Genomic DNA, 24,576 nt, shown 5'->3' on the forward strand with positions numbered 1-24,576 from the left:
ATTGCTTTTATCAAGCTTTGAGCATCATGTCAATATGATTGTTTCTCTGTGACAAAGATCCTATTTCTTGTGTCTCAATGTTAGGATAATAGCTCCAGTGAATCTCATCTCGTTAGAGCTCCTCAACGTTGGATTTTGAATTCTAAAATTGTCTTGTTTATTGCATTTTGCAAGTGAGGTTGTTTTTGCTTCTCTCCGGCTTGGTTTGATGCTTGGTGTGTTGGAGTTTTTATGGTCGTTGTACTGTTTTGGCTTTCTTTGAGGGGCTCAGACGGCTTTTTAATTTTATTTATTATTATTTGCACAAGCTAGGCGTTTCTATTTTTTTTTTTTTTTTTTTTTTTTTTTTTTTTTTTTTTAACTTGAGTTCTTTATGCTGAATTCTATGTATTTCCTTTTCTTTATATTGATGAAGTTTTTAAAAAGTGCCACAAAAAAAATGTTGAGATAATAGTGAAGTTTAAAGACTAAGTTATAATCATCAAAGCCATCTCTAATATTTCAACTCTCAACATAAAATAAAATATATTTTGAGATTTATTTTAAAAAATATAGAAATTCACGGTAGAATAAAAAATTAATTTTTTTTTAATCTAAAAATCATATCAAACTATCAAGAAAAAGAAAGGGAAAGCTTTGACTGAAAAGCTAGTGGAGCACATTTTTGTGGTTACTCATTGCAAATACTAAATGCAAATTGCCCTTTTTTAAATGATTAAACCTTTTTGTTTGAAAACGAACATTTAATTACACATTTTTGTGCCAAGTCACTGCAAATACTAAATGCAAATTGCCCTTTTTTGAATAATTAAACCTTTTTGTTTCAAAATGAACATTTAATTACCCATCTTTGATCATTTTTTTTTTTTTTTTCTATACAAGCATTTTTGGGGGACAAAATAGACTTTATTTTTATTCGTGAAAAAATTTCTTAATGTTTGTTTCACGATTACTGCATGGTTTGTGATTGAAGGTTGCGAGTTTTGGCGTGGGCATTGGCCTATTTGGCGCTGGAATGATTGGTCTCTGGCCAGCTTTTGCAAGAGGCTATATAATGTTTTCTTAATAATACAGTGCACTAGTGCATTGTGGAGAGGGTTTTTTTTTCCCTTACAAAAATAAGCAGTTTAAAGTAATTGTGGGACTTTTTTTTTCTTTCTTTTTTTCTTTTCTGTTTTTCCACAAATTAATGGATGCCAAATTGGAGTTTATAACTGTTAAAAAAAGACTCAATGCATGATGATTCTGTTAAAATGGGGTTTTGTAAGTGTCGGGTGTATGCCAGCTTTATGTGTGTTTTTGCAAGGTTGTTTATACTTTTTTCAGATTTTGTAGTTATTATGAGAGCCTTATACACTGGGTTGTCCTCTGGACTCTTTTTGACACAAATTGATGGGTGTAAAATTGGATATTTAGGAGAACTTTTTATGAAGATGCATGGAGATGCCTGAAACTTCGTCACTCATTTTGTGTTTTGGTGTTTTTGTTATTTTATGAAATAATATTGGATGTGAAGAAAAGTTGAAAATTGTACGAAGATAAGAGGTTGCATTGCAAGTGTGAGAAATTTGTGTGAAAATGGGTAGATCACAGGTGGCGAATGCTTGTATGTGTTATTAGAGTGGAAGCGAGGTCACTGCTGTGCCTAAAATGGCACAATTTTATCCTTTTTTTTATTATTTTTTTATTTTTATTTTAGGGTTTAGAGTTTAAGGTTTAGGGTTTAATTCTTAAAATTTACTCCTTTTTTTTTTAATTTTAGGATTTAGGGATAAAATTTATTTTTTTAATTTTATTTTGGGGCTCAAGATTTAATTCTTAAAATTTATTTTTTTTTTTATTTTAAGGTTTAGGGTTTAAGTCTTAAAATCTATTTATTTTTTATTTTAGGGTTTAGGTTTAATTCTTAAAATTTATTATTTTTATTTTAAAATTTAAGGTTTAGGGTTTAATTTTTAAAATTTATTTATATTGTAAAACACGATCAAAGGCTTCTTGATATGCCAGGTATGGAAAGTGCGAAAATTCACCCCTCTAAACGCGTGCGAGCACACATTCTTTTCCGGCTACTAAGTTGTCCATTAAGAAGCACGAACACTTTAGCAGAGGATTTGACACTCGTGTTCGGCACCAACACTTTTTGGACACTCCTAAAATGTGTCTTAATTAAAAAATTAAATTCATAATATCGAACACTATAGCAACACTTCTTGAACCTTTTCTGAACACGTCCTATGTGATGAATCCCTTTATAATAACAAAGTTTTTGCATTCTTTACACCACAATTTGTGTACTCTAAATATGTTTTGAAATATTTATAAGATAAATATATCATATATACTACCATTTTCTATTGTAGTTTTGTATTCTTCAGAGAGTAATTGTCACGTGATTGACATTTTAATGTTTAATTTAAGAAATATTGAGCCTTTCAATGTAATTTGTATTATATTACATATTTTTCATCATCTTTGAATTGGTGGTGCAGTTGCAGAAGATGGAGAAAATTGGAGCATGGGACAAAGGCAGCTTGTGTGTTTTGCTCGGGTGCTACTACAGAGGCGGAAAATATTGGTCTTGGATGAGGCCACGGCATTAGTAGACACAGCAACAGACAATGTGATTCAATGGAGAATCAGAGAAGAAACAAGCTGGTGCACGGTCATAACAGTGGCCCATCGGATACCCACCATCATCGACAATGACCTTGTTCTGGTTCTCGATGAGGGTAAGACTTACAAATTTATGAAAACATATTTTCAACTGTGCAAAGAAAAACCAACTATAATGAAACATGATTGGCATTTCAAGACAAATTTGGTAATACTAAAGCCAAACTAAGACTTGTATCATAATCAGGTAAGATCGGCTACTGGAATCATTTTCACTATCATGCTTTGCCAAGGTTATATACTCTATTAAATACTTAGATGGGGTTTGGCAATTACTTTTCAATTATTTTTTTTCATTTTTTTCTTTTTTTGGGCTTTTGAATACTTTTCCCTATTGTGTTGTGGAGCCCTTTTTAGAGACACGGTGGAATTTCTGAAAGTATTGAAGGTAAAATCATCTTTTCACAAAATTGCTAAAAACAAATTGCTTTTTTATGAAAACCCATCCCAAGCATCTTTTTTTTTTTTTTTTTTTTTGGTAACAGAAAAACCTACTTATTTAGTTCTTCCAAAGCAAAGCCTAAAAAAAGTTGTTGTGTTTGCTTAAAAGTTACTTTTTAAAATCTTTTCAAACTTGTTTTTTAGTGAGAAATTATTATATTACCCTTACAATATTGTGGAGTCCTTGTAGGGACATGGTGAAATTTCTAAAAGTATTGAGGGTAAAAGTTGTCTTTTTACAACTATGCATTTAAAAAATAGTTTTTATTGTTATTATTAATGGAGAAGTCATCCCAAACAAGCTTATTTGCTTTTGGCTTTCTTAGCAAAAAAAAGCTACTTATTTAAGTTCTTCCCAAACAGGCTTTAAACTTGGTAGTACTAACACGGAAAATATCAAATTGCTTACATTAGGATCTTGATTAATGTACGCAAGGTTGTTGAGTATGATTCGCCAACTGAGTTGCTCAAAAACAATTCTTCTGCTTTCTCAACGCTAGTAATGGAATTCAAGAGGAGGTCTTCTAGCGGTAACAACCATTGGGGTCTGCCTTGAGAACCGTGGCAGAGACTACCCATGAAGCTCAATCAAGTTTCACTATGTAAAAGTCAGACACAAAAAAAGGGGTTCCAACCAGTTCAAAGTAAATAATATACCAAGATGATTGTTAATTGTAAAAATATTACCCTATATTATTTTAGTGAAAGATTCTCTATGAATTTTCTATAACAATTTTTTCACTTTTAAAATTCTGCATTCACTTAATATATCAAAAATGAGACAGTAAAAATTGACAACCCAAAATTATTAATAAAACCGAAATTGTAAGGCTAATTTCAAATTTCATGTAAAAAAAATCAATGGATCAAAAACATTTTTTTATTCTTTTGTTATTTTTACTTTGGATCAATATGCTAATCTCGTTGATTTTGTAATACAATTGATTTGGAAAAAGTCATTTTTTAAAGCCAAATTAATGTTCCTATATTTTATTGCTTTAAATAGAGCCTTCAATAGTTTGTTATTAGAGCTGCTTAATATAACAATTTTGGTGCAAAAGTGATTCTTCAATAATTTGCCGTTGGAGCTGTTAAATTTGGCAAATGCCAAATGTGTCAATTCATCCAAAACCAACTGTTTCCTTCCTTTTTTTTTTTTCTTTCTTCCCTTCCTTTTTCATCCTTCCCAGCAAACCAACCGCGGTTGACAAGCTCTCTGTTTCTGCATAACTCAGCAAAATTTCATCGACCGGTCGACCACCCGGTCTTTCGATTGATCGACCAGCCAAGACAGTTGTCCAACCTCGGCTTCAGTTGGGATTTGTCAAAATGGCTTTGTATCATTGCAGCACTATTGCTATAATTTGACAATTTGCTATTATAGTATGTCTTTGGAGATGCTATAATAACATTTACGATTAGAGATGCTCTTAGATTTAGTATTTATGTAAAATTGTGAAAAATACAAATTTTTGCACCTTTTTTTTTTTCTTTTTATTTATTTATTTATTGTACTCAGACTTAGGATGGCCAATTATTTTGAGCTTCAAATTGTATGAAATTGTGTGCATTTGCCAAAGTTCATCTCAAATTTAATACGGACTTTTAAATTTTTCTCCAATTATAAACAAAATTTGAAAATATGTTATTTAAATTTTAAAAACATTCCATTTGTGTTTGAGTTGCTCGGGTTAGATCTGCCTAGATTTAACTCCTACATGCATAGAATGATTTGCTGGTGATTATTGATATTTTTGCTACCAAAACAAGCTTATAGTATGGGCCGGAAGCTCAGGTTCAAAAGGCTGATCTATAATTGGGCCATATTTTTAGCCCAATCTCCTTCCATGTGATTTTGTGAAAAAATGTATTTATAAACTTCTCATTCAATGATCGGTTTTAGAACTCCATTTGTTTATTATTACATGTAATCGGGACGGTTTAATGCGGTTTATCTTAATTGATTATACTTTTTTTTATTCTAAAATTTTTTGACAAATTATTTGATTAAACTTTTGCTTATAATTTATTATGTAAAAATAATTTAAACTAAGAAATGAATACTTTAATTTTTATTTTTGATTATCAATTTTTAATTTATAATAAGTTGCACTGAACAAATTCGTGTTGTTTCATTTTGAGCTCATGTTTGATATATGACATGTCAAAAATATATATATGGTTTAAAAATATAAAGTATATGAATATATATATGGTTTGATATAAATTTTTTTATTTTTTTATCTTTTTATTTTAGGGTTTAGGATTTAGGGTTTAATTTTTAAAATTAATTTTTTTTATTTTAGGGTTTAGGATTTAGAGTTTAGGTTTAATTCTTAATTTATATATATATATATATATATATATATATTTTAGAGTTTAAAAAAACATAGTCACAACATAAGAGGAAAAAAAAATAAATGGTGAAACTGTGCCGTTTTACGGCACAGCAGGAGCAGCTGGAAGGGGGTGAACTGAACTGACTAAGGAAAAGAATCAAATCGCGACGTTGCTGCCGCCAATCACGGTGAAGTCCGCGGCGTTTGAGGCTTCCTTCCATCGAGGCTTCCCGCCGTCTGGTATAGTTGAGCATATGGAGGGAGTTTTGAATTTTATTTTTATTTATTTTTTTATTTTCTGAGTATCATTTCCATCTCTGCTTGCCGCATATATAGGGGAGGGGAGGGGAGGGGAGGCAGCAATTGAATAACAGAGGGGAGGGGGAGGGAGGTTTGATAACAGAGGGAGGGGGAGGGAGCTTTCATAACGCCACCGCCAATACCTCCTCCAACACCACCACCACCACCACCTCCTCCAATAGCACCACCACTACCTACACCACCACCGATACCCCCGCCAGTACCTATACCACCACCAACGGCCTCCTCCAACACCACCACTACCACCTATGCCCCCACCAATACCACCACCGCCACCACCAATACCTCCTCCAACACCACCACCACCTATACCACCACCAACGCCTCCTCCACCACCACCACCACCACCACCAGCACCAACACCTCTTCCAACACCACCAACAGCTCCCCCTATTCCACCACCAATACCCCTGCCACCACCTATACCACCACCAACACCTCCCCCTATTCCACCACCACCACCACCACCACCACTCAGCGAGGGGAGTGGAGTGAGGGGAGGGGAGTGACGTGAGTGAGGGGAGTGACGGGAGGGGAGGGGAGTGACGGGAGTGACGTGAGGGGAGGGGAGGGGAGGAGAGTGACGGGAGTGACGTGAGGGGAGTGACGGGTGTGACGTGAGGGGAGGGGAGGGGAGGAGAGTGACGGGAGTGACGTGAGGGGAGTGACGCGTGTGAGGGAGTGACGTGAGGGGAGTGACGGGTGTGACGTGTGGGGAGGGGAGGGGAGGAGAGTGACGGGAGTGACGTGAGGGGAGTGACGGGTGTGACGTGAGGAGAGTGACGTGAGGGGAGGGGAGTGACGGGAGTGACGTGAGGGGAGTGACGTGAGTGACGTGAGGAGAGTGAGGGGAGGGGAGGGGAGTGACGGGTGTGATGTGAGGGGAGTGACGGGAGGAGAGTGGAGTGAGGGGAGTGACGTGAGGGACGTGACGCGAGTGACGTGAGGGGAGTAAGGGGAGTGACGTGAGGGGAGGGGAGTGGCGGGAGGAGAGTGGAGTGACGGGAGTGACGTGAGGGGAGTGACGGGAGTGACGTGAGTGGAGTGACGTGAGTGACGTGAGGGGAGTGACGTGAGTGACGAGAGTGACGTGAGGGGAGTGACGTGAGTGGAGTGACGTGAGGGGAGTGACGTGAGTGACGTGAGGGGAGGGGAGGGGAGTGACGGGTGTGACGTGAGGGGAGTGACGGGAGTGACGTGAGTGGAGTGACGTGAGTGACGTGAGGGGAGTGACGTGAGTGACGAGAGTGACGTGAGGGGAGTGACGTGAGTGGAGTGACGTGAGGGGAGTGACGTGAGTGACGTGAGGGGAGTGAGGGGAGGGGAGGGGAGTGACGGGTGTGACGTGAGGGGAGTGACGGGTGTGACGTGAGTGACGGGTGTGACGGGTGTGACGTGAGGGGAGTGACGGGTGTGACGTGAGTGACGGGTGTGACGGGAGTGACGGGTGTGACGGGTGTGACGTGTGTGACGGGTGTGACGTGTGTGACGGGTGTGACGTGTGTGACGGGTGTGACGGGTGTGACGTGTGTGACGGGTGTGACGTGTGTGACGGGAGTGACGGGTGTGACGGGAGTGACGTGAGTGACGGGAGGGGAGGGGAGGGGAGGGGGGTGGGGCGGGGGGGGTTGGGGGGTTGGGTTGGGGGGGGCGGGGCGGGGGGGGGGGTTGGGGGGGCGGGGCGGGGGGTGGGGGGGTTTGGGTTGGGGGGGGGGGGCTGGGGGGTTTGGGAAGATACAATTAGCAAGGGCAATCTAGGGTGATTCAGATGTTTATTTCCTTGATGATCCTTTCAGTGCTGTTGATGCACATACCGCGGCACACTTATTCAAAGGCAAGCAACACCTCTTCATAATAATTGTTTTTAAATTATGTGTGATTTTATATTTTTTGCTTATACATTTAGATCAATTTATTAAGAACTTGAAACTTAATTTGCAGACTTGTCTACTGCATCTCTTGTCTGAGAAGACAGTTCTTTTTATAACACATCAGTTGGAATTCTTAGACGCTGCAGATCTTGTCCTGGTAAGTTACTAAGTTGTCGCAACAATTGTGGCCTGCTTCTCTTTTGTTTTTTCTTTTTCTAATCTCTTTTCTTTGCTGATAGGTAATGAAAGATGGTAGGATTGCTCAGTCAGGAAAATATGCAGACTTTGGGAGGTAAGAATAAAATAAGTTGTTTTTCCTGAAGATTAAGAATTAAGAAGCACACGACGCTTAACTTTCGCTTGATAGCATGCTAGGTTTGTCTTGTGAACCGACAGATGATATCCTGCAACTCAAATCAAGTTAGTTCAAGGTGGCATTCACGATGGTACCTCATTCTATGACACGGTGAGCAGTCAGAGTGCAGTTTTTTTTTTTGGATATGCTATGGAGAAATATTATTGAACAGAGTAAGACAAGAAACACAAGAAAATATTTTTTTGGGTTTTTCTTGGAATGATATTTTCATATATATTATATTTGTTTACTTCTCTGATTTCACCAGATTTTGATCATAAAACCATTTTTGTCTCATTCTTTTTTCCGGCTATTAAAATTATAGAAAATGACATAATTCTTATACGAAAATCTTAGATCTATATGCGTTGAGTGTCTAATCTTAAAATTCTACAAGGATTGAACACCCCCCCCCCCCCCCCCTTCTTTTAAAATTGAAGTACTATAATTGTCTTTAGATCGGCAAATTTTCATTAGTTCACTTGTTATTTAACTTTTTTATTTTTTTATTATCATTATTATTATCTTTCAACGTTGTGAAAGTATTTTTTGTGTGCCTGGGTGTGTTGTTCTGTTTCTCCCTCCTGTTTGTTATTCTTACACCCAAGTAATTAGATCTTCCTTGGGGAAAACATTGAAATGCTCCTGCGTTAATGTTCTGTCAGATGTTGGGGAATGATCTGTCTTTGCATGCATTTTTTGGGTTGATTTTCTATTTGTTAAGAAAATGCATGATGATTTTCAGGCATTAGCAACTTTTGTTGTGTGTACATGGGTTATAAATCTTCTATAGCTTTGCCAGAGTCCATTGATTTTATGTTCACATTTCTTTTATACCTTTCATTAATCTGTCACTCATGTTTAGCATTGTTTGTTTCATAGAATGTTTAGTTTTTCCCAGTTTCATATCTTTCAAGTTTTTGCACTAATTAGTTTGAAGTTGTAATCCTTCCAATGCTTTTTTTTGACATTTAATTGAAAAATTAAATGAACAGGCTCTTGATACTGATGGCATGGATATGGAAATTGACCTCTCTAATCTTGGAACGGTTAATACAATGTTTGCAGCATTATTCGGGTTTTTCTTTTTCCTGAAATTCCGCAATGTGTTATTACTGTCGCTTGTATTAGTTACTTAGTTACTCTTTCATTTGTTTATAGCAAGCTAGGTGTCCCTATCAAGACTACTATTTCTGCTAATGTTCTTGAAGAAGCTTTAAGCGGGACTGTCACGGTCAGACCTCTTCCAATTGGGACATCAGTTAGTGGAAAGGTGCGTACTCGGTTTGTGTGTGGGATAATCCATAGTTGGTAAGTTATACTCTCTGTCACTACTGTTAAGTTTTTCTGCAGGTAGAAAAGCAATGTGCCCACTTCTTTGGTGTAACTATCAGTGACGAGCAAGCTGAGTCAGGAATTGTAGTTAGAGTTACTTCCGCTGCACAAAGCAAATTTAAGGTATATATAGTACCATTTGCACTGACTAACTTGTGTGCATTTTATGTTATGGTAATCTCTCCCAGAGTGTTACCTGCATTATGCAAAAATCATAATTGCCTTTATGGTATTTACAGCTTCTTTATTTCGAACAAGATGTTAATGGTGGATATGGTTTGGCTTTACAGGTATTGTGCATGTCTATCTTTCAATTTTTTTCTTTCATTATGTAGCAATTCTCCATTATAAGTTGCAACTAGTTCCATTTGCTGTATTTTTTACTCAATATTCATGTTATATATTGAAAAAAGAAATTGAAGAAAAATATAATATTTTTTTAATGTGATATTTTGGCTTTACTAGTATATATTTGAAGTATATGTTCCTCGCAACATGGAAGGGAGGGAAGGAGATACCACTTAAAGCTAAAAGCTGGTGGTGGTTGTTAACTGTTTTTGAGTCTGACTTGATGTAAGAAGTTCATTTGCTTTTACGGTTGTTAGAAATGCTATCCGGATATATGATGAAAAGTAAGATTTTACGATCCATAAAAGCCAGATGACCCAAGTCAATCCAAATTGCACAAATAATTACACAGCTGTAGTAGCTTTATGCTAGAATGTAAATCATATCAGACTGGAAACACGATCCTAATCCTAACTCTATGGATCTGTATCTTAAGTTCTCATATTTATGTCCCAAACTCAGTAAGCCTTTGGCCCAATTAGTTGAGGTTGGTACATAGATCCATTTCCTCCAGTTGGCTTGATTAGATGTCATATCCTTGGTTAAGATGATAGATAATGTTAGAGCCAGATTGGTGCGTAGGCCAGGTTTCAGATAGTGTGCTTCACTTTTTTGGTGTGTGCATGTGCTGGTGTACATGCCTATGTGTCATTTACACAATAAAAATAAGGTATTGGTAAGAATGTTTACTTACTCTAGATGATATATTAGTACGTATATATATATATATATATATATGTGCAGAGACGTCTTTTGCAATGCTTTTCCTTTGAACTTTTGATGTCAATACTAATAATACAGAAAAAATGTTAAATCTTTTCATAATTTGTAAGTATTTATTGTATTCTTATGTAATAATTCCCTTATGAAACTAGGGGGAAAATGTTTATTCTATTATTTAAGAGTAAAATAGTCTTGTCCTGGAATCCTTGACATGAAAATTTTATGGATTTAGCTTTTACATTGAATGCTGAATGCACAGTACATGACACAAGTCATGAGTTGGAGCCATGTCCTGGAGTCCTTGACATAAGAATTAGATGAATCCGAAATGTAGACATGTACCTGCACCCAATGCTCATACCTAAGTCCATTTAACACAGCCTATAATGTGTGCATGTGCTTATGCCCATGCCCATGCCTTTGTGTGCGCACTATGGTTGTGATGAACATGCTTAAAACCTTTGAGCCTTCGAATGGATAGCTCTAGCTTGATCCCACTTCCCACACTCCCATCCACTTGCTCCTGCTTCATGCTTCTATTTATTGGATGATTTGTCCACAGTTACCCATTGTAATGGATGTATTTGGATAGTTTGAACTAGATGGGCAGTAGAAACAATTTTCTCGCCTACATCTAGCCCCTAAGAAGCACGGACATGACATGAATACCCTCAAACGACAATTTAAAAAAAATGTAGGACACAACATGTGGGGTAGACAAATAAAATATGTAATTTTATATAAATATTATGTCATATATATGAATATATCATTCAAAGATAATATAAAAAAATGCTACATAACAATCATTCTTATAAATCTTGTTGTTTGTCTTTTATCGTGGTATCCTAATTATTTTGTTGAAACTTATAATTAGTTTCACACATTTTCGATGGACACGTGTGTTCCCCAAGTATTTGAAGTATGTATAGATCTTTAAAAAAAAGAAAGGGAAAAAAAAAAAAAACTCTAATAAGACAAGCATGTTAGGAAGTGTCTGACATGGACGCAATCCAGACACACCACCTTCTTAGAAGTGTTCGTGCTTTGTAGTCTAGCCCTTCCCACTTAAACTTGACTCTAACTCCCCTCAACGTTTGATTTCTCTAAAATGAGAATTCTTGGATGCTGAGACCCAATTTTATGATCTATTCCCTCTGCTTCGCTCAATTTAAATCTCCAATATGCATCCAACATTCTATCTATTTGTATTGAAATTAAGAACCTTTGCTGATTTCTTACATATGCCAGCAGGCCGAGTTACATTTATTAAATAGGATATAACTTCTTTCTTTTTCTGGAAAATAGTATCGATATATGAGGCATAAGTTGTGAGCGATACAGATGGTGGTGTTCATGTTCTGGATTTTTGTTTTTAACAGTTCTGCTTGTTGTTGTATTGGGGAACTATTTTGAAAATCTTTACATCCATGAGCTAATGGTGACCCAACTTGTTTCATCATAAGTATTTTGTTGTTGGTTTTTAACTATATTTTCCTTCAGCATTTAATAATCTTTCAATCAACCTCTTGTGGCTTAATTTGTTAAGACATTAGATCTCACGTTTTCATACAGGAGGATAGTGAGAAGACTGGCAAAGTGACATCCGCAGGGATGTATTTCCTACATTTTCAAGTGTACAGAATGGATTCAACTGTGAATGCAGTATGTGTGTTCAATCATCACTTTCCATTTTTCTCTGAAAAGGTTTCACACTATCATGGCTTATTATGTCATTGTGGTGGTTTAGTTGGCAATGGCAAAGGACCCAGAAGCTGCTTTCTTCAAAAGGTTGGAAGGCCTTCAACCATGTGAAGTTTCACAATTAAAAGCTGGCACTCACATATTCGCCGTCTATGGTCTGAACAGCTTTAAAGCTGCTTATTTGTCCCTTTCTTTTTCTGGTGCCACTAGTATAATATAAATTGCTTGTGCATAAGAGGAATAGTCTTTATACTTCTACCATGATTTGCACAGGCGATAACTTCTTCAAAACTGCTTCTTATACGATTGAGGCTCTTTGTGCAAAGTCATATGAGGATACAACAAATAAGCTTAAGGATGTTGAGGCTCAGATTTTGAGGAAGAGAATTGAGCTACGGCAATTTGAGACAGAATACAGAAAGGTAATGGCACCTGACTATCTAGCGATGGTTTTTTTATTGGTTTTTGGCAACACGTGCATGGTTTTATCTTTCACGTGTGATGTCTTGTAGGCATTGGCACGCTTTCAAGAAGTGACCAATAGATACACCCAGGAAAGGCTGTCTGTAAGTTTTGTTCTCTCTTAACCTCATCATTCTTATAGAATTTGTTGCCTTAACAACTTAGCACTGATTTCTTCCCTATTGTCTCAGTCCTTCTGTGAACGAACATTCCCCATGACCACCTTTGTGTGCACCTGAAAGATATTGGATTTCTACGTATTTCATTTTTAATCCGTTGTTTAATGTTGTTCATTCACTTTTTTGGTGGCTCTTTGGTAATCTAAAAAACCTGATGCATTTGGGAGGTTGTTAAAAAAGTTGATTTTTTTTTTTAGTGGGAAAGTTGAGTGGGTCCTTACCCTTTTTAGTTGATGACAAACAGGCTTGTGTTAGCCAAAAAAGCTAGTAAGTTACTTTTTTAGCCAAAAAGTTATGTCCCTTCCTATAATCGTAAATGATGTAGAAAATTCTGTGATATGTTTTGTTTTGTAAACATTGAATTTGAGTGTTTTTACCCTCTCATAATTATATAGAACTCTAGTTACTTTGTTTTCATCTTATCGTAGCCATGATCTTGTTTCTGGAACAATATTTTTTTTGTGATTCTGGAAACAGGTTGATGAGTTGCTGAAACAGCAAGACACCTATCCAGTCTTCGTTCACCGTAACCAGGTCGGTCATCAACTTTAGTGGGGGTGGCACTCATGTTAGTAATGGAAGTAGTAGTAGTAAAGTTCCCGGTGAAGATTTCAAGGCTGAGAGCCCCGGAGAAGACGGAAGCTCGGACGGAAAGGATAAATCATCCAAAAAGAAATGGTTCAATCTTAACCTAAAAGGGTCTGATAAGAAGTTGGGTTAAAAGGGTGTGCTTATATAGTCCTGCATTGTTTGCAAGGTTTGACTTGCCTTTTATTTGTTCAATTCATTTCTTCCTTGTGGATCCCCCAAAGGTTGTTCTTTACAGTTTATTATAGTCCATTTCGACAAACATAGCGAATGATTTGTGTGTGCATATATCTTTGTTTTTTGATTTTTTTTTTTTTCAATTGAAATGAATTGCCTGTTAGCCTCCTAGTTGATGTAGAAGCTAGAACATAGTTTTGATTATGTAATAATAGATTTTATTCCTTGAAGTTCGTTGTAATTGTGAATTCATTGCTCTATATTTGTCTGATTAGCATGTCTTGAATCTCATTTGAGCAGAGAGTTGAAGGGTGTCAATTAATTCAAACACAAAGAAGATTGCAAATGTTGTATTGAATTTTCATCAAGTTAAATCTATAAGTTGTCAGGTCATGAATCTCATGAAGTGTAGTATAGATAACTGTATTCGACATTAGCCCTAGAGGTCTGTTTAGTGGTTGGGCTGCTGAATAGCCATGCCAATTCCAAATTCTCTTTTACGGGTTTGTTATTGTGACATGTGCATGTGATGTTCTTAATCGAAGATGTCTCAGAAAGAGGACAAATGAGATTGATTTTATCTCTCACTCAACTGACCAAAGTGAATTGCTTTTATCAAGCTTTGAGCATCATGTCAATATGATTGTTTCTGTGTGACTAAGATATATGAGGCATAAGTTGTGAGAGATACAAATGGTGGTGTTCATGTTCTGGATTTTTGTTTTGAACAGTTCTGCTTCTTGTTGTATTGGGGAACTATTTTGAAAATCTTTACATCCATGAGCTAATGGTGACCCAACTTGTTTCATCAAAAGTATTTTGTTGTTGGTTTTTAACTATATTTTCCTTCAGCATTTAATAATCTTTCAATCGACCTCTTGTGGCTTAATTTGTTAAGACATTAGATCTCACGTTTTCATACAGGAGGATAGTGAGAAGACTGGCAAAGTGACATCTGCAGGGATGTATTTCTTACATTTTCAAGTGTACAGAATGGATTCAACTGTGAATGCAGTATGTGTGTTCAGTCATCACTTTCCATTTTTCTCTGAAAAGGTTTCACACTATCATGGCTTATTATGTCATTGTGGTGGTTTAGTTGGCAATGGCAAAGGACCCAGAAGCTGCTTTCTTCAAAAGGTTGGAAGGCCTTCAACCATGTGAAGTTTCACAATTAAAAGCTGGCACTCACATATTCGCCGTCTATGGTCTGAACAGCTTTAAAGCTGCTTATTTGTCCCTTTCTTTTTCTGGTGCCACTAGTATAATATAAATTGCTTGTGCATAAGAGGAATAGTCTTTATACTTCTACCATGATTTGCACAGGCGATAACTTCTTCAAAACTGCTTCTTATACGATTGAGGCTCTTTGTGCAAAGTCATATGAGGATACAACACATAAGCTTAAGGATATTGAGGCTCAGATTTTGAGGAAGAGAATTGAGCTACGGCAATTTGAGACAGAATACAGAAAGGTAATGGCACCTGATTATCTAGCGATGGTTTTTTTATTGGTTTTTGGCAACACGTGCGTGGTTTTATCTTTCACGTGTGATGTCTTGTAGGCATTGGCACGCTTTCAAGAAGTGACCAATAGATACACCCAGGAAAAGCTGTCTGTAAGTTTTGTTCTCTCTTAACCTCATCATTCTTATAGAATTTGTTGCCTTAACAACTTAGCACTGATTTCTTCCCTATTGTCTCAGTCCTTCTGTGAACGAACATTCCCCATGACCACCTTTGTGTGCACCTGAAAGATATTGGATTTCTACGTATTTCATTTTTAATCCGTTGTTTAATGTTGTTCATTCACTTTTTTGGTGGCTCTTTGGTAATCTAAAAAACCTGATGCATTTGGGAGGTTGTTAAAAAAGTTGATTTTTTTTTTGGTGGGAAAGTTGAGTGGGTCCTTACCCTTTTTAGTTGATGACAAACAGGCTTTTGTTAGCCAAAAAAGCTAGTAAGTTGCTTTTTTAGCCAAAAAGTTATGTCCCTTCCTATAATCGTAAATGATGTAGAAAATTCTGTGATAAGTTTTGTTTTGTAAACATTGAATTTGAGTGTTTTTACCCTCACATAATTATATACAACTCTAGTTACTTTGTTTTCATCTTATAGTAGCCATCATCTTGTTTCTGGAACAATATTTTTTTTGTGATTCTGGAAACAGGTGGATGAGTTGCTGAAACAGCGAGACACTATCCAGTCTTCATTCACCGTAACCAGGTCGGTCATCAACTTTAGTGGGGGTGGCACTCATGTTAGTAATGGAAGTAGTAGTAGTAAAGTTCCCGGTGAGGATTTCACGGCTGAGAGCCCCGGAGAAGACGGAAGCTCGGACGGAAAGGATAAATCATCCAAAAAGAAATGGTTCAATCTTAACCTAAAAGGGTCTGATAAGAAGTTGGGTTAAAAGGGTGTGCTTATATAGTCTTGCATTGTTTGAAAGGTTTGACTTGCCTTTTATTTGTTCAATTCATTTCTTCCTTGTGGATCCCCCAAAGGTTGTTCTTTACAGTTTATTATGGTCCATTTCGACAAACATAGCGAATGATTTGTGTGTGTATATCTTTGTTTTTTGATTTTTTTTTTTCAATTGAAATGAATTGCTTGTTAGCCTCCTAGTTGAAGTTGAAGCTAGAACATAGTTTTGATTATGTAATAATAGATTTTATTCCTTGAAGTTTGTTGTAATTGTGAATTCATTTTCCATTGCTCTATATTTGTCTGATTAGCATGTCTTGAATTTCATTTGAGCAGAGAGTTCAAGGGTGTCAATTAATTCAAACACAAAGAAGATTGCAAATGTTGTATTGAATTTTCATCAAGTTAATTCTATGAGTTGTCAGGTCATGAATCTCATTAAGTGTAGTATAGATTACTGTATTTGACATAAGCCCCAGAGGCCTGTTTAGTGGTTGGGCTGCTGAATAGCCATGCCAATTCCAAATTCTCTTTTACGGGTTTGTTATTGTGACATGTGCATGTGATGTTCTTAATCGAAGATGTCTCAGAAAGAGGGCAAATGAGATTGATTTTATCTCTCACTCAACTGACCAAAGTGAATTGCTTTTATCAAGCTTTGAGCATCATGTCAATATGATTGTTTCTCTGTGACAAAGATCCTATTTCTTGTGTCTCAATGTTAGGATAATAGCTCCAGTGAATCTCATCTCGTTAGAGCTCCTCAACGTTGGATTTTGAATTCTAAAATTGTCTTGTTTATTGCATTTTGCAAGTGAGGTTGTTTTTGCTTCTCTCCGGCTTGGTTTGATGCTTGGTGTGTTGGAGTTTTTATGGTCGTTGTACTGTTTTGGCTTTCTTTGAGGGGCTCAGACGGCTTTTTAATTTTATTTATTATTATTTGCACAAGCTAGGCGTTTCTATTTTTTTTTTTTTTACTTGAGTTCTTTATGCTGAATTCTATGTATTTCCTTTACTTTATATTGATGAAGTTTTTAAAAAGTGCCACAAAAAAAATGTTGAGATAATAGTGAAGTTTAAAGACTAAGTTATAATCATCAAAGCCATCTCTAATATTTCAACTCTCAACATAAAACAAAATATATTTTGAGATTTGTTTTAAAAAATATAGAAATTCACGGTAGAATAAAAAATTAATTTTTTTTTAATCTAAAAATCATATCAAACTATCAAGAAAAAGAAAAGGAAAGCTTTGACTGAAAAGCTAGTGGAGCACATTTTTGTGGTTACTCATTGCAAATACTAAATGCAAATTGCCCTTTTTTAAATGATTAAACCTTTTTGTTTGAAAACGAACATTTAATTACACATTTTTGTGCCAAGTCATTGCAAATACTAAATGCAAATTGCCCTTTTTTGAATAATTAAACCTTTTTGTTTCAAAATGAACATTTAATTACCCTATCTTTGATCATTTTTTTTTTTTTTTCTATACAAGCATTTTTGGGGGACAAAATAGACTTTATTTTTATTCGTGAAAAAATTTCTTAATGCTTGTTTCACGATTACTGCATGGTTTGTGATTGAAGGTTGCGAGTTTTGGTGTGGGCATTGGCCTACTTGGCACTGGAATGATTGGTCTCTGGCCAGCTTTTGCAAGAGGCTATATAATGTTTTCTTAATAATACAGTGCACTAGTGCATTGTGGAGTGGGTTTTTTTTTTTTTTTTTTCCTTACAAAAATAAGCAGTTTAAAGTAATTGTGGGACTTTTTTTTTCTTTCTTTTTTTCTTTTCTGTTTTTCCACAAATTAATGGATGCCAAATTGGAGTTTATAACTGTTAAAAAAAGACTCAATGCATGATGATTCTGTTAAAATGGGGTTTTGTAAGTGTCGGGTGTATGCCAGCTTTATGTGTGTTTTTGCAAGGTTGTTTATACTTTTTTCAAATTTTGTAGTTATTATGAGAGCCTTATACACTGGGTTGTCCTCTGGACTCTTTTTGACACAAATTGATGGGTGTATGTTAGAATTTACCATCACCTACCACCACTACCACTTCACCTACTCCACTAAACCTAACCCACTACACCACTATCACCATCCACTACACACCATCCACTACACCTACATCTATATAAGGAACCATTTGTAATAGACAAAGAACTACATTTAGATCAATACATAAATCAATAATACATTTCTCTATTTCTTTTTATACATTGCATTTTTTACATGGTATCAGAGCAGGTTTAGAATCTAATAATTTGCTTCACCGGCGGGCGGTAACCTCGTCTTGACCGCCCGCCGGACCTCTACACGTACCTTCACTCCGCTGCCAGAAAGTCATAGCTGAACTCTTCTCTGCCTCACACATATTTGTTCATCAATGGCGACATCGAGCCACCATCTTCTCCTCCTGTGGTGTCCGCTCTGCTGGTTTCAGTCTCACTCCTCTCCAGCGCATAAAATTGATTTGGGGTCTTTCTCAAATCTTCCAAATCATACCTCTTCAATTTATCTGTTTCTCTATCTGAGAAAAAGAATGGAACTGGTACTGCTGGTAGCATCCTGGTACTGCTGGTACTCAGACAAAAGATCGAATCTGTTCCTCTCTCTCCTTCGGTCCGTGAACCGCGATTCCCACAAGCACCGACCAATCAACTTGCGACTCCGGTTGCCGTCGCCTCTGACGGTGTCAGTCTTCCGGTTCACAATCTCCGCCTCTCAGAAGGACAAGCGTTTCAGTGGTTCTGTGAAGTTGCCTCATATCCCTCACCCAAATCCAGCAGAATTTGGTTCTGGTCATTCTCTGCCATTGTGGGCTTTCTATGCAGGCATACAATTTCCTTGCTTTCCATTGCATAACCTAGTTCCAACAAAGGCAAATCCATCATCCTTTAGTGGGCAAACCCAAGAGAGAGAAGTTCAAAAGGAAGGATCTTGGACTGGTTCAAACACCGGATCAGTAAATGCTGGGGGAGATGGTGATAGAAATTGGGAGGTTGAGACCCAAAGTCGCCAACTTTCTTTTGTCAAGGAGGAAAATGAGTATCAACCGAAGTTCTTGTGTAAACCTAATGAAAAAGCATTTTTCTCAGAACAAAGAGCTAGCCCTGACAAATGTCTCTCTTCCTTTTAATTAAGTGTTTTACACACCACCTCCACCCACAGGTTTGTGACCGCCCACTTAATTTTTTAATCAAACTTTATTTTTTTTTATTTTTATTTCAACAAGTCCTTTGCTTAATTATATAAAAAAATAAATAAATAAATTAAAGTAAAAGCAAGTACAGGACTTTGCCACCGCCCACTTTATTTTTTTAATCCAACTTTATTTATTATTATTATTTTTTTTTTATTCTACACCTTCATTGATGCTCATCATGTTGTTCCCCACTTTTTTTTTTTTATTATATTATACACAAAAAACAAAAAAAACAAAAAAAAAAAAAAAAAAAAAAACATCTCTCCTCCGTTTGATTTCCACCTCCATTATTTGTATTTATTTTCTCCATCTACTTTGCTTATTTCCCCCATCTTTCATTTTTGATTTCCAATATATTTTTATTATTTTTTCTTTATTTTTCTTTCACACTATTTTTAATCTTTTTCCAATTCCATTCATACCATCTAGCTTTGCACACCAAACCATATTTTATTCATCTCAGGGATCCACCCCGATCACAAGTTTACAAAAACAAAAAAAAAAAAAAAAAAAAAAAAACAGCTTTGTTTTCTTTTCTGCAGCCGGCTACCAATCGCCCTCACTTCTTCGCCTATTCCGCCGGTCTTTTCTTCTTGCCTCCGTCCTGGGCGGCCCTTGCCGGTGTTGCCTCCGTGTTTCCCCCTCCACTAGGCATGATCACTACTCCCTGCTCCTCCACTGCCGCATATGGCGGACCTCCAAATCGAAACATCACGGTGGCCTTCCGCTTCAGCTCCTTGTTTTCTGCTTTTAGCACACTTATCTCTGCTCGCGCATCCTTATACATGCGTTGGAGCAGAGCCAGCTGGGAGTTTAACTGTTGCACCTCATTTGTCCTGCTCTGCAGCCGGTGCGACAAGTTTGTGACCGCAGTCATGGTTTCCACACATGACTTCAGAGTATACTGATTGGCCTCAATATCAGTTTGCACCGCCATTTTTTGCTCCACCGACCGCATCGGAAAGTTCAACGGAGCAAAAACAGAGGTGTTTGGTTGGGGTTCACTGGCCACCGCACCAGTTATTTCTCTTGTGGACTCGTTCAGTTCTGGGAAGAGCGTGAGTAGACCACGGGAAGAGGAGGCCATGTTCTGGGTAGCTGGACGGGAAGAAGAGGCCATGTTATGGTTGCTGAGTGTTTCAGAGATGGGTTGGTTACAGAGTGTTTACAGAGTGTTACCAGTGTATCTCTCTCAGCCCACGAAGAGTTTTTCAGAGGTTTCAGACTGGTTTGATTTCCACATGTTCTCTCAGCCTCCGCATTGCTTTATATAGAACATGACGAAGAGGCCGACACGTGCACTGTCGATCACGTGCATCGCCGCGTGTCTGGCGCGCCTTTTGATGGCTCGTCTTTTGATGAATTGGGCACGCCTTTTGATGGCACGCCTTTTGACAAAATTGGGCACACCTTTTGAGGGTGCAACTTTTTCAACGGTCCGACACGACCCCATAAACTGTCCCGACATTGATTCCGGTTAGCTCCTTTATGGGTCCGACAAGACTCTGTAAACTGTCCCGACATAGATTCCGGTTAGTTTCTACAAGGGTCCGACAAGACTCTGTAAACTGTCCCGACATAGATTCCGGTTAGTTTCTACAAGGGTCCGACAAGACTCTGTAAACTGTCCCGACATTGATTCCGGTTAGCTCCTTCATGGGTCCGACAAGACTTTGTAAACTGTCCCGACATTGATTCCGGTTAGTTTCTACAAGGGTCCAGCAAGACTCCGTAAACTGTCACAACAACTGTCACAACATTGCCTGCTACGACGGTCCGACATGACCCCATAAACTGTCTTCTACAACGGTCCGACATGACCCCATAAACTGTCTTCTACATCGGTCTGACACCACCATACAGTGTCCTCTACCACGTTATGACACCCCCATACAGTGTCATCTACAACGTTATGACACCACCATACAGTGTCCTCTACAACGTTATGACACCACCATACAGTGTCTTCACCAACGGTCTGACACGACCATACAGTGTCTCCTATCATTTTTTTTTTTTATGTATTTTCTTGTTTTGTCCCTCTCTTCAAACTCAAGTTGGTTAGTTTCTATCCTCCTTGAGTTTGCGGGGGGCTGTTAGAATTTACCATCACCTACCACCACTACCACTTCACCTACTCCACTAAACCTAACCCACTACACCACTACCACCTCACCTACTCCACTAAACCTAACCCACTACACCACTATCACCATCCACTACACACCATCCACTACACCTACATCTACCCACTACACCACTACCACCTCACCTACTCCACTAAACCTAACCCACTACACCACTATCACCATCCACTACACACCATCCACTACACCTACATCTATATAAGGAACCATTTGTAATAGACAAAGAACTACATTTAGATCAATACATAAATCAATAATACATTTCTCTATTTCTTTTTATACATTGCATTTTTTACAGTGTAAAATTGGATATTTAGGAGAACTTTTTATGAAGATGCATGGAGATGCCTGAAACTTCGTCACTCATTTTGTGTTTTGGTGTTTTTGTTATTTTATGAAATAATATTGGATGTGAAGAAAAGTTGAAAATTGTACGAAGATAAGAGGTTGCATTGCAAGTGTGAGAAATTTGTGTGAAAATGGGTAGATCACAGGTGGCGAATGCTTGTATGTGTTATTAGAGTGGAAGCGGGGTCACTGCTGTGCCTAAAATGGCACAATTTTATCTTTTTTTTTTTATTATTTTTTTATTTTTATTTTAGGGTTTAGAGTTTAAGGTTTAGGGTTTAATTCTTAAAATTTACTCCTTTTTTTTTTAATTTTAGGATTTAGGGATAAAATTTATTTTTTTAATTTTATTTTGGGGCTCAAGATTTAATTCTTAAAATTTATTTTTTTTTTTATTTTAAGGTTTAGGGTTTAAGTCTTAAAATCTATTTATTTTTTATTTTAGGGTTTAGGTTTAATTCTTAAAATTTATTATTTTTATTTTAAAATTTAAGGTTTAGGGTTTAATTTTTAAAATTTATTTATATTGTAAAACACGATCAAAGGCTTCTTGATATGCCAGGTATGGAAAGTGCGAAAATTCACCCCTCTAAACGCGTGCGAGCACACATTCTTTTCCGGCTACTAAGTTGTCCATTAAGAAGCACGAACACTTTAGCAGAGGATTTGACACTCGTGTTCGGCACCAACACTTTTTGGACACTCCTAAAATGTGTCTTAATTAAAAAATTAAATTCATAATATCGAACACTATAGCAACACTTCTTGAACCTTTTCTGAACACGTCCTATGTGATGAATCCCTTTATAATAACAAAGTTTTTGCATTCTTTACACCACAATTTGTGTACTCTAAATATGTTTTGAAATATTTATAAGATAAATATATCATATATACTACCATTTTCTATTGTAGTTTTGTATTCTTCAGAGAGTAATTGTCACGTGATTGACATTTTAATGTTTAATTTAAGAAATATTGAGCCTTTCAATGTAATTTGTATTATATTACATATTTTTCATCATCTTTGAATTGGTGGTGCAGTTGCAGAAGATGGAGAAAATTGGAGCATGGGACAAAGGCAGCTTGTGTGTTTTGCTCGGGTGCTACTACAGAGGCGGAAAATATTGGTCTTGGATGAGGCCACGGCATTAGTAGACACAGCAACAGACAATGTGATTCAATGGAGAATCAGAGAAGAAACAAGCTGGTGCACGGTCATAACAGTGGCCCATCGGATACCCACCATCATCGACAATGACCTTGTTCTGGTTCTCGATGAGGGTAAGACTTACAAATTTATGAAAACATATTTTCAACTGTGCAAAGAAAAACCAACTATAATGAAACATGATTGACATTTCAAGACAAATTTGGTAATACTAAAGCCAAACTAAGACTTGTATCATAATCAGGTAAGATCGGCTACTGGAATCATTTTCACTATCATGCTTTGCCAAGGTTATATACTCTATTAAATACTTAGATGGGGTTTGGCAATTACTTTTCAATTATTTTTTTTCATTTTTTTCTTTTTTTGGGCTTTTGAATACTTTTCCCTATTGTGTTGTGGAGCCCTTTTTAGAGACACGGTGGAATTTCTGAAAGTATTGAAGGTAAAATCATCTTTTCACAAAATTGCTAAAAACAAATTGCTTTTTTATGAAAACCCATCCCAAGCATCTTTTTTTTTTTTTTTTTTTTTGGTAACAGAAAAACCTACTTATTTAGTTCTTCCAAAGCAAAGCCTAAAAAAAGTTGTTGTGTTTGCTTAAAAGTTACTTTTTAAAATCTTTTCAAACTTGTTTTTTAGTGAGAAATTATTATATTACCCTTACAATATTGTGGAGTCCTTGTAGGGACATGGTGAAATTTCTAAAAGTATTGAGGGTAAAAGTTGTCTTTTTACAACTATGCATTTAAAAAATAGTTTTTATTGTTATTATTAATGGAGAAGTCATCCCAAACAAGCTTATTTGCTTTTGGCTTTCTTAGCAAAAAAAAGCTACTTATTTAAGTTCTTCCCAAACAGGCTTTAAACTTGGTAGTACTAACACGGAAAATATCAAATTGCTTACATTAGGATCTTGATTAATGTACGCAAGGTTGTTGAGTATGATTCGCCAACTGAGTTGCTCAAAAACAATTCTTCTGCTTTCTCAACGCTAGTAATGGAATTCAAGAGGAGGTCTTCTAGCGGTAACAACCATTGGGGTCTGCCTTGAGAACCGTGGCAGAGACTACCCATGAAGCTCAATCAAGTTTCACTATGTAAAAGTCAGACACAAAAAAAGGGGTTCCAACCAGTTCAAAGTAAATAATATACCAAGATGATTGTTAATTGTAAAAATATTACCCTATATTATTTTAGTGAAAGATTCTCTATGAATTTTCTATAACAATTTTTTCACTTTTAAAATTCTGCATTCACTTAATATATCAAAAATGAGACAGTAAAAATTGACAACCCAAAATTATTAATAAAACCGAAATTGTAAGGCTAATTTCAAATTTCATGTAAAAAAAATCAATGGATCAAAAACATTTTTTTATTCTTTTGTTATTTTTACTTTGGATCAATATGCTAATCTCGTTGATTTTGTAATACAATTGATTTGGAAAAAGTCATTTTTTAAAGCCAAATTAATGTTCCTATATTTTATTGCTTTAAATAGAGCCTTCAATAGTTTGTTATTAGAGCTGCTTAATATAACAATTTTGGTGCAAAAGTGATTCTTCAATAATTTGCCGTTGGAGCTGTTAAATTTGGCAAATGCCAAATGTGTCAATTCATCCAAAACCAACTGTTTCCTTCCTTTTTTTTTTTTCTTTCTTCCCTTCCTTTTTCATCATTCCCAGCAAACCAACCGCGGTTGACAAGCTCTCTGTTTCTGCATAACTCAGCAAAATTTCATCGACCGGTCGACCACCC

The 24,576-nt window shown here is 36.7% G+C and overlaps 1 protein-coding gene, 1 long non-coding RNA gene and 1 pseudogene across 3 annotated transcripts; all 3 read left to right on the top strand.

Annotated features, from left to right (window-relative positions):
• Positions 1-7,542: 7,542 nt before the first annotated feature.
• LOC114285702 (chaperone protein dnaJ 15-like) lies at positions 7,543-14,656 on the top strand (annotated as a pseudogene). Its single transcript, XR_014331218.1, has 15 exons — positions 7,543-7,608; positions 7,716-7,802; positions 7,885-7,937; positions 8,045-8,111; positions 8,996-9,078; positions 9,162-9,273; positions 9,354-9,458; positions 9,575-9,625; positions 11,982-12,071; positions 12,157-12,265; positions 12,384-12,532; positions 12,623-12,676; positions 13,229-13,508; positions 14,441-14,530; positions 14,616-14,656. The product of XR_014331218.1 is annotated as a chaperone protein dnaJ 15-like (transcript).
• Positions 13,993-15,929, top strand: LOC114285701 (chaperone protein dnaJ 15). Its single transcript, XM_082872428.1, has 6 exons — positions 13,993-14,019; positions 14,441-14,530; positions 14,616-14,724; positions 14,843-14,991; positions 15,082-15,135; positions 15,687-15,929. The coding sequence occupies exons 1-6, from the start codon at positions 13,993-13,995 to the stop codon at positions 15,927-15,929; spliced, it is 672 nt and encodes a 223-aa protein (XP_082728554.1).
• A 6,780-nt stretch (positions 15,930-22,709) lies between these two features.
• LOC145791081 (uncharacterized) lies at positions 22,710-24,043 on the top strand. The gene is made up of 2 exons (XR_014330733.1): positions 22,710-22,928; positions 23,750-24,043. It is a non-coding gene; the product is annotated as an uncharacterized LOC145791081 (long non-coding RNA).
• The last annotated feature ends 533 nt before the right edge of the window (positions 24,044-24,576 follow it).

This window comes from Camellia sinensis, chromosome 5 (assembly GCF_055761805.1).
Source record: "Camellia sinensis isolate YWXY chromosome 5, ASM5576180v1, whole genome shotgun sequence".
Taxonomy (NCBI): Eukaryota; Viridiplantae; Streptophyta; class Magnoliopsida; order Ericales; family Theaceae; genus Camellia; species Camellia sinensis.

Bases quoted from the DNA above. Each gene is read 5' to 3' on its own strand.
- LOC114285701 (XM_082872428.1), top strand. From the start codon at position 13,993: ATGCCAATTCCAAATTCTCTTTTACGG. The intron at 14,020-14,440 runs GTTTGTTATTGT...GTTTTCATACAG, and splicing joins TTCCAAATTCTCTTTTACGG to GAGGATAGTGAGAAGACTGG. The intron at 14,725-14,842 runs GTCTGAACAGCT...TGATTTGCACAG, and splicing joins TCACATATTCGCCGTCTATG to GCGATAACTTCTTCAAAACT.